A 13,705-nucleotide genomic window follows, 5' to 3' on the forward strand; every position below is an offset into this window, starting at 1 on the left:
GCTGTACAGTACTGTAAAGCAACTATACTCCAATAAAAATTAATTTTAAAAAATGAAAGTATAAATTCACATATTTTCAGTTCCACAGTAATGTCATCGTAACATTCCTAGTTTAGAACTTAAAATACTGTAGACTTTACAGCATTAACTTCTACTTCACAGAGTCAACAGTGTGGCAGTATTTTTTTATCTTTGTAATTCTGACTATACAAAAATCTGTTTAATGCCTAATTTATATGGACATATTTCATGAATATTCTTTCAGTATTTAATTCTTTCATCACACACAAGCTGTAAATTCAAATTATTTCTAAAGCAGCTGTGGCCTAATATTTTCATGAAGTGACTTAGAAGTTCAATGAGAACTTGTTTATACACATCCTTGGTTGAGCCTGAAGTCTCTCCCGCAGTCATTTCTTGACCAGCCCCTTAGAGAGAATTGGTCCTCAAATACTAGGATATCAAAAGCTTTCATTCCTTCTTGCATGTTTATTATATGTATGTATACATATATACATACCACAGTTTGAATATACATACCATAATTTGAAATTGGGTTCCTTGGGGCCAGAGCCTGTCCTTTTAATCATAGTGTACCATACTGCAACTCTGAATATAGTAGCACTAGAATATGAGTAATGCAGAATTTTTCATAGTGTTTATAGAAATAAAATATGTCAACATATGATCAGTAGTATATTCTGAATATGTGCATTCTGTGTCTTTTTAAAAATAGACTTACTACAGAATAAAGTCAGAATTTACTGTGCTAATAGAAGAGAAACTTGATTTGTATGTCTTCTGCTTTATAACTTTGGAACTGTAGTTCCAAAAATACATATGTAATGGGGAGAAAATGGGCTGGATTCAAAACTTGGTTCTCACTAGCTGCAAGTTCAAATATTAGTTCTTCTTGTGTCCCCTTCCCTACTGATGCATTGCAGTGACCCTTTCTTATTTGCAGTCATCTGCCTTAACAAGGCAGACATGTTATGGTGTCATGTAAACAAAGTTGTCATCTCCAAAGTCCAGAGCCATGAAGTAGGGACATAAGTATTATAAATAAATGAAATTCAGAGAATGTCAAATGTCATTCGTTTGTAATCAGCAAATATTGTTAGTCTAAGAGTTGTGTTACAGCTCTTAAAACATTGTTTGCTTTAGATAAGACTCATAATTAAGACTTAAAATTTTGGAAAAGGGGAATTACAGTTTATACCTATTTGTAGCAACTAAGGAGAGGCCATTTGATTTTTTTGTATTTGAAAACTGATACATGAAACGCATAAAATCTTTTTATTTGTGATCCTTTTAACACTACACTTTTGTTTGGTTTCTTCTCTCATGTTAAAGAAAAACTGATTTTTTGGTATGCATCTCTTTAGCTGAGGAGATTTAATCTGGTTTATGTTGTTAAACCTGAGAATGTTTTGACCATTATCTGACAATCTTCTACAAACATTTTTTCATAGTTTTGCTGTCACAAAACAGCAGTATAGGCACAGAACCCGGTTAACCCTAGAAGACATTCCATTCAATTCAATACCTGAGATATCTAGGTGTAAATGGGAACAGTTTTGTTTTGTTTTGTTTTAAATTTAGATGTCCTAATTGCAAAACTACTGAACTTGCAGAAAAAATTGTGTATTTTGCCTTTGTTTTTTCTTCTTTTTAAAAAATATGACACAAACTACACTTATGATGATGTGTAAAGAACACTCTTAAAATCTCTCATCAGTCTGCCTATCCCAAAAATTAACATAGAGCAAACTTACTAAATATGTGTTGATCATATCCTAGATAAATCAAGAAGCCGATGAACGTCTGTTACCAAGGCTTTCAGCCTATTATGCCTTATAAGAGAAAGATTAAGGAAAGACTAGAGTCTTTTATATTTTAGTAAAATTCCATCCAAGATTTCAAGATAGAGAAGATACACAATTAATGATTCTTCTAGCATCTTTATTTTCCAGCACACATACCTATGATTATGAAATAATTATAGATAACAATATTCTTACCATTGCCTTTTGTTGTATCTGCTTATTTGGAAGGACTTGTCGTTTAGTGCCATCAATGCCTTGTGTACCACTAAATTTTTGATTATCTCTTAGGTCCTATCAGCAGTATCCTGGTGAATAAATATGGCAGTCGTCCAATCATGATTGCTGGCGGCTGCTTGTCAGGCTGTGGCTTGATCGCGGCTTCCTTCTGTAACACTGTGCAGGAACTTTACTTGTGTGTCGGAGTCATTGGAGGTGAGTTGATTCATTTTCAAGCATTAATATATCGCTGGCTATTTGGTATTCACCTGCATTGGTCTTTCAGATCTTGAGTGAAAGTCCCTCCTTATAGAAATTATCATTTTGACAACCTGTTAATTTAAGAGCAATAGAAAATCAAGTTTTAAAAAGAAATTGCTGTCATACAGTAGGTGTACATTGTTGAATAAATGAATTGAAAGAAATGATTGTATCCCTTGTCCTAAGAATAGTCAGTGATTTGTAGATAAAATGTGTCCAGCAGTCGTTGCAAGGGCGGTCATTGGTTACTCTCTCTGTCTCGCTCTCTTTTTTAAAAAAAAAATTATTTATTTATTTGTTTGTTTGTTTGTTTATGGCTGTGTTAGGTCTTTATTGCTGCCCGTAGCCTTTCTGTAGTTGTGGCGAGCGGCGGCTAGTCTTTGTTGCGGTGTGCGGGCTTCTCATTGTGGTGGCTTCTCTTGTTGCAGAGCGCGGGCTACTCTTCATTGCGGAGCGCGGGTTTCTCATTGCGGTGGCTTCTCTTGTTGCAGAGCACGGGCTCTAGGTGCACGGGCTTCAGTAGTTGTGGCTCGCGGGCTCTAGAGCACAGGCTCAGTAGTTGTGGCGCATGGGCTTAGTTGCTCCGTGGCATGTGGGATCTTCCCAGACCAGGAAGGGCTCAAACCCACGTTCCCTCTGTTGGCAGGTGGATTCTTAACCCCTGTGCCACCAGGGAAGTCCTTTCCCCCTTATTTTAATAGCCAAATTAAGATAATGAACTGCTGATGAGTATGATAAAGATTATGTATAACTTCACAGTCCAGAGACTTTGACCACTAACATTTTTATGTATATATATCCTTCCCAACTTTTTTCTATACACAAACATAACTTTTTTCAGAACAAAAAGGGATACGGTTACATAAAGTATTTTGTAACCAGTTTTTGTCATTTAAGAGCATATCATGAACAACAACCATATGTATATCGGGCACTGTCTACATGCTGTGGGCATAGGGCAACAAGTCCAGCAAAGTCATGCTGTTTCATGGGAAGAGGCAGACACTGCTACTCAGAAATAAATAAGAAAAATCAGGGAGTGATAAATTCTATACAAAGACCTTGCTGAAGAGATGACCTTAATAGAGTAACAGCAGGGAACTAGCATTGTGAAAATCTAGGGGAACATAGACCCTAAATCAGCAGCGTGCTTGTTAGCACAGGCGAGAATGGTCTGGTATGAGATCTGGGAGGTAAGGTCAGGGTAAAGGTTATGGACAGAAAGCCAATAGCAGGTTTGCAATAGGGGAGTGACCTAGTCTGGTTTACTGCTTTAAGTCTCTGAATAGCTTAGACATAAATGGTAAGTAGGGAGCAAGCAGGGGCCAGGGAAGAGCATCTCCAAGTTATTTGAATATTTACTTATACTAGCAACATTTATTGAGTAATTCTTGTTGCAGTAATTTAAAATATTACTTTTATCGTACATTAAATGTTTATATATATTTTAGGTATATTCCTGGACTTTCTGTCCACTTTCTTCAGTGTTTACCTATTCCTGAGTCAGAGTCACACTATTCTATTGATTGTAGCTTCCCCCTCCCCCCCCCCCCCGTACGCGGGCCTCTCATTGTTGTGGCCTCTCCCGTTGCGGAGCAGAGGCTCCGGACGCGCAGGCTCAGTGGCCATGGCTCACGGGCCCAGACGCTCTGCGGCATGTGGGATCTTCCCGGACCGGGGCACGAACCCGTGTCCCCTGCATCGGCAGGCGGACTCGCAACCACTGCGCCACCAGGGAAGCCCGATTGTAGCTTTTTAAAGTCCATTTTAAATATCAGTTCTGTTTAGTCCCATCCTGCATCACCCAAAATTTTCTGGTTGACTCCCATGTGTTCTCTAGTATGTTTTAGAATCATTTAACCTCATCTCCAAAATGAAATGCACTGATATTGTCATTGGAATCACGTCAAGTTAGCACTTACATTTGGGGAGTATTGACATCTTGGCAATGTTGTGTTTAATTATACAAAAACTTTGTATGTTGGTTTTAATTCTCTGGCCCTTCAGGAAAGTTATACAATTTAGCCATTATAAATTGCACACTAAAGTTTTTGGTGCTGTTGTAAAAGGAATAATTTTGTATTGCATAGTCTATTTTAAAAACTGTTTTTAAAACTCTATTTGATAACAGTCTCCTTAATTACATTCTTTGCTTATAATGATCCTTCACATGACTTGCCAGATTTGACAGTTAATCACCTTCAAATAATATAAATAACAATTATAAAAATAACTACTAACATTTATTGAGTGCTTACTACATGCCAGGCAGTAAGTTCTTTAGTCACAGCAGTGCTGTGCGCCTGTTTTACATACCATGAAACAGTCACAGGAGGGCAACGTGTCTGACATTACACAGCCAATAAGTGATGATGATGAGATTTGAACCTACATAGTCTGGTTTTATTTATTTATTTATTTTTTCACCACACAGTTGATCCCCTTAGTCATTTTGCCCTCTGCCCCTTTTCCTCTGGTGACCACTACTCTGTTCTCTATATCTACGTAATTGTTTGGTTTGGTTTGTTAATTAATTTTGTTTTTGTTTGTTGGTTTTGTATTCCACATATGAATGAAATCATTGTGGTATTTGTCTTTCTTCATCTGACTTATTTTACTTGGCATAATGCCCTCAAGTTCCATCCACGTTGTCAGAAATAGCAACATTTCATCTTTTATGGCTGAGTAATAGTTCATTATGTGTGTGTGGGGGGGGGTTATGTGTGTGTGTGTGTGTATATATATATATGTATATATATGTGTATGTGTATATATCTATATATATATACACACACACATACATCAACGATCTTTATCCATTCGATCGTTGATGGGCACTTACGTTGTTTCCATATCTTGGCTATTGTAAATAATGCTGTGATGAACATGGGTGGGTGCCGTTATCTTTTCAATTTAAGTGTTCTTTTGTATTCTTTGGGTAAATACACAGAAGCGGGATACCTGGATCATATGGTTGTTCAAGTCTTAATTTTTTTAGGAATCTCCATACTGTGTTCCACAGTGGCTGTACCAGTTTATTCCCACCAACAGTGTATGAGTGTTCCCTTTTCTCCACATCCTCGCCAACAGTTGTCATTTCTTCTTTTTGGTAATAGCCATTCTGACAGGTATGAGGTGATCTCATTGTGGTTTTGATTTGCATTTCCCTAATAATTAGTGATATTGAATATCTTTTCATGTGCCTGTTGGCCATCTGTGTGTCTTCTTTGGAAAAATGTCTGTTCAACTGCTCTGCCTTTTTTTTTTTTGTTTTGGCTACTCCTCACAGCATGCGGCATCTTAGATCCCTAACCAGGGATCGAACCCATGCCTCCTGCAGTGGAAGCTTTGAGTCTTAACCACTGGACTGACAGGGAAGTCCCAACTCTGCCCATTTTATAATTGGGTTTTTTTGTTGTTGTTGAATTGTATGAGTTCTTTATATATTTTGGACATTACCCCTTATCAGATACAGCATTTGCAAATGACTTCTCCCATTCAGTAGGTTCTCTTTTCATTTTATTGATCCACTTCCTTTGCTATGCAGAAGCAATTTGATGTAATCCCATTTGTTTATTTTTGCTTTGGTTTTCTTTGCCTGAGGAGGAGACATATCTAGAAATATATTGCTAAGACCATACTGCCTGCATTTTCTTCTAGGAATTTTATGGTTTCAGATCTTATATTCAAGTCTTTAATCCATTTTGAATAAATTTTTGTGTTTGGTGTGAGATAGTGGTCTAGGTTTTTTGTTTTTTGTTTTTTTTTTTTGGCATTGGCTGTCTGGTTTTCCCAACACCATTTACTGAGGAGACTATCCTTTCTTACTATATGTTCTTTGTTCCTCTGCTGTAAATTAATTGTGCATGTATGCATGGGTTTATTTCTGGGCTCTCAATTCTGTTCCATAGATCTATGTATCTATTTCTCTGCCATTACAATGCTGTTTTGATTATTATGGCTTTGTAGTATAGTTTGGAAGCAGGGTGTGTGCTACCTCCAGCTTTGTTCGTTTTTCTCAGGATTGCTTTGGCTATTCGGGGTCTTTTGTGGTTCCATATAAATTTTAGAAATTTTTGTTCTATTTCTGTGAATAATGTCCTTGGGATTTTGATAGGGATTACGTTGAATTTGTAGATTGCTTTAGGTAATAAGGACATTTTGACAATGTTGATCCTTCCAATCCATGAGCACGAGATATCTTTCCATTGATTTGTGTCTTCAATTTCTTTGAACAGTGTTTTATAGTTTTCAGGGTGCAAGTCTTTAACCTCCTTGGTTAAATTTATTCCTAGATATTTTATTCTTTTTCTTAGGATTATAAATGGGGTTGTTAATTTCTGATAGCTCATTGTTAGCATATAGAAATGCAACAGATTTTGACTTATACTGCTTTTGTATGCTGCAATTTTATTGTATTTGTTTATTATTTCTAATAATTTCTTGGTGGAGTCTTCAGGGTTTTCTATACATAAAATCATGACAGTCTACAAACAGTGACAGTTTTACTTCCTTTCCAATTTGGATGTCTTTTCTTTCTTTTTCTTGCCGGATTACTCTGGCTAGTCCACATAGCCTGGCTTTAGAGCTCACACTTTAAACCGCTATACAATATTGTGTTGTACTTTCCATTACTTATATCTTTTTTTTTAAGTTTATTTTTCATTTTATTGTTTATTGAGGTATAGTTGGTTTACAGTATTAAGTTTCAGGTGTATAGCACAGTGATTCACAATTTTTAAAGGTTATATTCCATTTATAGTTATTATAAAATATTGGCTATATTCTCTGTGGTACAGTAGATCCTTGTAGCTTATTTTATATATAATACTTTGTACCTCCTAATTCCCTACCACAATCTTACCCCTCACCCCCTTCCCTCTCTCCACTGTTAACCACCAATTTGTTCTCTATGAGTCTGTTTCTTTTCTATTATATTTGCTAGTTTGTTTTATTTTTTAGATTCCACATATAATTGGTAACATACAGTATTTGCATTACTCTCTCTCTAACTTATCTTATTTCACTTAACATAATACCCTCCAAGTCCATCCATGTTGTTCCAAATGGCAAATTTTTATTCCTTTTTTATGGCTGAGTAGTATTCCATTGGGGGGAATTTTATATATATATATATATATATATATATATATATATAAAATCTCCCCACATCTTCTTTATTCATTCTTCTGTTGGTAGACACTTAGGTTGCTTCCATATCTTGGCAACTGTAAATAATGCTGTCATGAACATTGGGTCTTTTGTAGTTCCATGTAAATTTTAGAATTTTTTGTTCTATTTCTGTGAAAAGTGTCCTTGGGATTTTGATAGGGATTGCACTGAACATGTAGGTTGCTTTAGGTAATAAGGACATTTTGACAATGTTAATTCTTCTAATCCATGAGCACAGAATATCTTTCCATTTATTTATATCTTTTTGAATTATATACCTCTTAATTTCTTTGTCTGGTTAAGTAATGCCAAATATGTTTCTGACATTTATTGGAGTATGTGATTCTTTTTTCACCCCCTCTCCCCAGGTCTTGGGCTTGCCTTCAACTTGAATCCAGCTTTAACCATGATTGGCAAGTATTTCTACAAGAGGCGACCGTTGGCAAATGGACTGGCCATGGCAGGCAGCCCTGTGTTCCTTTCTACCCTGGCCCCCCTTAATCAGGCTTTCTTTGGTATCTATGGCTGGAGAGGAAGCTTCCTAATTCTTGGGGGCTTATTATTAAACTGCTGTGTGGCTGGAGCTCTGATGAGACCAATAGGGCCCAAGCCAACCACTGTAGAGAGATATATGTCTAAAGAATCTCTTCCGGAAGCTGGAAAATCTGACGCAAAAAAGGGGGCAAGTGATGCAAATACAGATCTCATTGGAGGAAATCCGAAAGAAGAGAAAAGATCAGTCTTCCAAACACTTAATAAATTCCTGGACTTATCCCTGTTCAAGCACAGAGGCTTTTTGCTCTACCTGTCTGGAAATGTGCTCATGTTTTTTGGACTGTTTACACCTTTGGTCTTTCTTAGTAATTATGGCAAGAGTCAGCATTACTCTAGTGAGAAGTCTGCCTTCCTTCTTTCCATTCTGGCTTTTGTTGACATGGTAGCCAGACCTTCTATGGGACTTGTAGCCAACACAAAGTGGATAAGACCTCGAGTTCAGTATTTTTTTGCTGCTTCTATTATTGCAAATGGAGTTTGTCATCTGGCAGCACCTTTGTCCTCTAGCTACATAGGATTCTGTGTCTATGCGGGATTCTTCGGATTCGCATTTGGGTGGCTGAGCTCAGTATTGTTTGAAACGCTGATGGACCTGGTTGGACCCCAGAGGTTCTCCAGTGCTGTGGGATTGGTGACCATTGTGGAATGCTGTCCTGTCCTGCTGGGGCCACCACTTTTAGGTATAGTATGTCTCCCTATTTGTATGGTTCTATTAACATAAAACAGAAGATTAGGAAGGTGATAGAAGGCAGAAATCAGTGAGCTGCTTGACAGTCTTTCTTCGCTTCTGTACCCTCAGTGCTGGCACAATGCTTGGTACAGCGTAATTGCTCAAATAATAGAACTGAATTAAAGTGAATCATCAAGCTGAAAGAGGAATAAAAAACTATTACACACTTAAGTCTGTATAATAATTTTTCCTGATAAAAAAACTAACCTGTTTATTGTAGAAAAATGTATGTATAACCACCTTTAAAATACTGTTGGTGATTTCTTTTTAATTGTGGAATTTATTCAGCAGTAATATTTAAAATAATAACAGTAGGTACCAGGTGAGGGCTCACAGTATACCAGGGACTGTCCTAATCTTTTTCTGTATTTTGTCATATATTACAAGTGGGTGGTGTCAGACTATTATTGTTCCTGCTTTATAAATAAAGAAATAGAGGCTTCTAAAAGTGAAATAACTTGTCCAAGATCACACAGCTAGTAAGTGACAATAAAACCCGGTGTATTATTCTCTTAAGAATGCTAAATGGTTTACATTTTAAAATTATTATTGCTACAGAATGCAACTATAATTTGGACTTCTGGATGTGAGTCATGCTTTTGAGATTATGCACCATAAAGTAAGGAAGGATACATAACAGAAGATCCACTACTGACCTGTCCACCCTCTCTCCTCCCTATATATACCCAAGGAGATTCCAAATCCTGTCTGTTTTTGCTTCCTAAATCTCTTTCTAATCTGCCCGTTTTCTCTCCATCACAACTACCACTCTTATCCAAATGTCCTATCTTCTGTCAGTAGGCTTCTAACTTTACCCATATCCATTCTAGCTGTTCTTCGTCTCTTAGAACACTCCAGTTGCTTCCCACGTTCTTAGGGTGAAGATCAGATTCCCTGCTGTGGCCTACTAGGTCCTGCGTGGCCTGGCCCACCTGTGTCTCCAGCCTCATATCCCACCACTCAGTTTGCTCTCTGCTTCTCCTCTCACACCCTGTGCTTCCTCCTATCACCTGCCTTTGCACTGGCTGTTCTCTGCCCTGAGCCTTTTCCCATCTCCCTTCTCCTTGATAACTCCTATCCTATACGTCTTGGCTAAGGTTACACTTTAAGAAAAGGCTTCCTGACCCTAATTGCTGGTCTAAAACCCCTATTTTCTGCCTTCAGACGCTCCTTGTAGCACTTGTCACAGTCTGTGTAGTTATTGGATTAACACTTCTCTTCTCCACTGAGCTGTGGATGTTACCTCCTTTGCTCACCCTTGACTCAGGGCCTAGCAGACCCAGGGCCGTGTGTATATTTAGAGAATAAGTATTGCTGAGTGCATGATGCCCTATGTTGGAAAACCGTATGGAATTATATTTGAATTGGTTATTATGTCCTTTATATGTGTAGGGTTTTCCATAGTTTAATAAATACTACTTTGAGATGCTAATAAATTTTACTGTAACAAGGAATTCATGGCCGAGAAAAGTTTGGAAACGCCAAAGTAAATAAGTTTCTTTACTATCAGGTCTAATAAAGCCTTTAATAGAAAAGACTGTGTGTCATTTCCAAATTTACTTGACTTTGCAAACACTAGGGAGTATCCTGTAGCACAGAAGTTATGGTGCAGGCCTCAGAGTCAGACTTGCTGGGTTGAATCAGCCAACCTGTTTCATTTACAAGCTTTGTGACCTTGGACGAGTTACTTAAGTTTTCTGTACTTCAGTTTTTCTGTTATACAGTGGGGATGATGGTAGAACCTTCCTGTTGTGAGGATTAAGCACTTAGAATGGTGGAAGGGTGTTGCTGTTAGTTAATGTTTTAGCAGAAGATGAGTGTTCATAGGAACGCCCTTTGGGAAATGCTGATGTCAGAGAAAGTACATTGGCCTGGGAGACTAGAATTAGCTCTATGGCCTTGGGCAAGACTACTAAACCTCTTTTGAGCAACAAATTTTTCCATTGAATATTGAGAGGATTGACTCTAGGTGGTCTCTAGGATTTCCCCAATTCAAATTTGCCAAGATTTAATTATTTTCAAGTTCCTAAAGTTAACAGACTGCGCAGGGCCATCCAAAATCAGTGTGGCATTAAAAGTAAAAGATCAGATAATTATGAGCAGTTTCTTTTTAGATAATTAGTCATTTATGGGCTCTTTGAATGGATTCTTAAGCTTTATTTGGGAAAGGGCGTAACTGTCTACCCACATAATTTTTTTTTTTTTTCTTTTTGACATCTTTAGGTCGTCTCAATGACATATATGGAGACTACAAATACACATACTGGGCATGTGGTATAATCCTTATTGTCGCAGGCATCTATCTTTTCATTGGCATGGGCATCAATTACCGACTTCTTGCAAAAGAACAGAAAGCTGAGCAGCAGCAGAAAAAGGAAAGTAAAGAGGAGGAGACCAGTATAGATGTTGCTGAGAAGCCAAAAGAAGTTACCGATGCAGCAGAATCTCTGGATCCTAAAGGCATAGAAGGAGGCCCCAAGGAGGAGGAGAGTCCAGTTTGAACCTGTGGGGCTGGTGGGTAAATGGAGCAGCTCATGACCCCAAATGTTCTATTGGCCTGTGATCTACCAGTGGTGCTCAATGCAAATACTGGACATTTCTGTGGGAATCATACCAGGGGTTCATTGATGGAATTTTTGTTTCACTCCTTACCAGTAGCCTGGGCTAAAAATGTCATAGCCTTTGGGAAGGAAGTGGTTGAAAAAGAATGAGAGAAGGAAGTTGGTTTGTGTTTTTGTTTGTTTAAATCTTTGCTTTTAACAGTGTCATGATAATGTGCTGTGATAGTGTGATAATAATATGTGCCTTAAGTTTTAGTCTTTAGGGAGCCTTAACTTTTAAAACCATTCTGCTTAATTCATCCATTTTAAGTGTTCTGTTACAAGGAAAAATAACTAGTTTGAGGCAAATCTAAAATTTAATCTTGCTTCATTGTTATTTGTAATAATAGTGTCAGACATTGTCACTAGAAGATTTGAAAGTTGGGGTTTTTATAAAATCCTGACTAAAATATTTTCCTAGCATCAATAATTGCTTGGCATATGTGCCTGCTAGATATATATTTAGGAAATTTAAGGCATAAAACTTTGCAAACATCTTGGCTGTTCTAGATGCACTGTACTCATCAGTACACCTCCTCCAGTTATCTTTTCTTGGTTTGCTTATTAGAAGCCAAGTGCTTGAGAGTTGACTTCATTAAATTACTATTTTTGCTCCCCTTTCCAAAGATAAATTTTGAGTGGTCATAGATCACCGCCCCTTTTGAGATCACATAGTATTTCCCCCCCCACACTGGAAAAATTAGTATTAAAATACACAAAACTGTGTATTTGTGCCTCCTCAGTAAATTAAACATAGACAGGCATTTCAAACAGCAGCTGAATTCAGCTTAGGTTTTTCCAAAACTTCAGTTAAACTGTGAGACTTGGAATCTTTTGTTGTTGTTTTTCCTGGAATTTTCCCCCTTTGATTCATAGTGGTTCCATTTATAGCCACATCTAGCTTAGCACTGTGTGTGAGATAGTCTTTGTGTGTTCAGTTTTTTGGGTTTTTTAAAAAATATTTGCTAATTAAAGAGACCCATAGAGATTTGGCCCACACAAACCAATAAGGATAAGATTGGGAGAGAAGTTGCTATGTTTGCTTTAATAAGTAACTCCTTTTCTTTTTCTTATAAGGCCTTAAAGAAAATTAATGTTTTGCTTAGAATTATTAGACACATTCTTACTCTTTACATAAACCTAAAGATTTTGTGACCCTTTTCACTTATCTGAAAAGTAGAGAAATGGGTTTAGTATAAGGATAGGAAGGAGGATGGACCAGAATGAAAACTGTAAATATTTTTTCACCTAATATCTTTTAAATGGTGGCAGGAGGATAATGATAGACAGTCAATAAATTATATTCAATGCATTTTTAAATGTCATTGTAATTGACAGTGTGAAAGTATAGATATAAAACCTTAAGAGGCTGGCTTTTTAAAATAAACTTTTTTTTTTTAAGAAACGTTTCTTCTTCCATGTGCTTATTTTCTTGAGGAAAATATTTTGTGTCTTCATTTTTATTATCAAGATTCAATTTGGGGCTTCCCTGGTGGTGCAGTGGTTGAGAGTCCGCTTGCCAATGCAGGGGACGCGGGTTCATGACCCGGTCCGGGAAGATCCCACATGCCGTGGAGCGGCTGGGCCCGTGAGCCGTGGCCGCTGAGCCTGCGCTCCGCAACGGGAGAGGCCACAACAGTGAGAGGCCCGCCTACCGCAAAAAAAAAAAAAAAAAAAAAATTCAATTTGGCCCTTCCTAATGTAAATTATTCAGCTTATGTGTGTTGGGATTTGTGTATATGGCTTATTTTGATTTTTCTCCTTACCTCTTCTTTAAGGCAACCAGGAGGGGAATTTTTTGAAACGACCTCTCTGAAAGCATTTTGAAACCAGAGCAGTTAATCTTAAGGATACAATGAAAGCTCCCCTTCTGTGCCCAAGTATCATGACAGATGGAGGAGGAATTTTAGTGGAGAAGCCTACTGTGATTGTTGGCAGGCTTGGCTCCAGTTTGGACTCTGCCATTTTGCATGGACTTAACCTCTGTGTACCTGTTTCCCCTTCTATAAAAATGAGGATCACCCTTGAGTAAAGTAATACAAGTAAAAAATGTGAGGTGGGGGGAGTAAACCTGGTGTATGAGATGATTTTTCCCCATCCCAGTTGTTAAGCTACATCCACACATAAGACCCTACTTAGTCTTTTTCCATTAGTTGAATCTTGTTAGTGAAGTGAGGGGGTTTTGGTGCAGACTGACCATGTATTAGAAGGAAGTGTTCTGAAGTTGCTGTATTCTGAAGCAAAGTTTAAAAACTGGCTCAAAGCTGGACTAAACAAACCTTTTATTACCCAGTCCAACTCTGACTTTTTCCCACTGAAGATGCAAGCTTAAGGGATTTATTCAA

General features: G+C 37.6%; 1 protein-coding gene across 2 annotated transcripts in view; it reads left to right on the forward strand.

Annotated features, from left to right (window-relative positions):
- Positions 1–12,753, forward strand: part of LOC309835497 (monocarboxylate transporter 1) — a 34,574-nt gene extending 21,821 nt beyond the window's left edge. For both annotated transcript variants that reach the window (XM_082675004.1, XM_082675005.1), the window contains 3 exons: positions 2,115–2,258; positions 7,844–8,710; positions 10,984–12,753. In XM_082675004.1, coding sequence (XP_082531130.1) covers positions 2,115–2,258; positions 7,844–8,710; positions 10,984–11,261 — 1,289 coding nt within the window. In that variant the 3' untranslated portion in view covers positions 11,262–12,753. The remainder of the gene's footprint in view (positions 1–2,114; positions 2,259–7,843; positions 8,711–10,983) is intronic.
- The last annotated feature ends 952 nt before the right edge of the window (positions 12,754–13,705 follow it).

This window comes from Grampus griseus, assembly GCF_964374135.1.
Source record: "Grampus griseus genome assembly, chromosome: 1".
In the NCBI taxonomy this organism is placed as follows: Eukaryota; Metazoa; Chordata; class Mammalia; order Artiodactyla; family Delphinidae; genus Grampus; species Grampus griseus.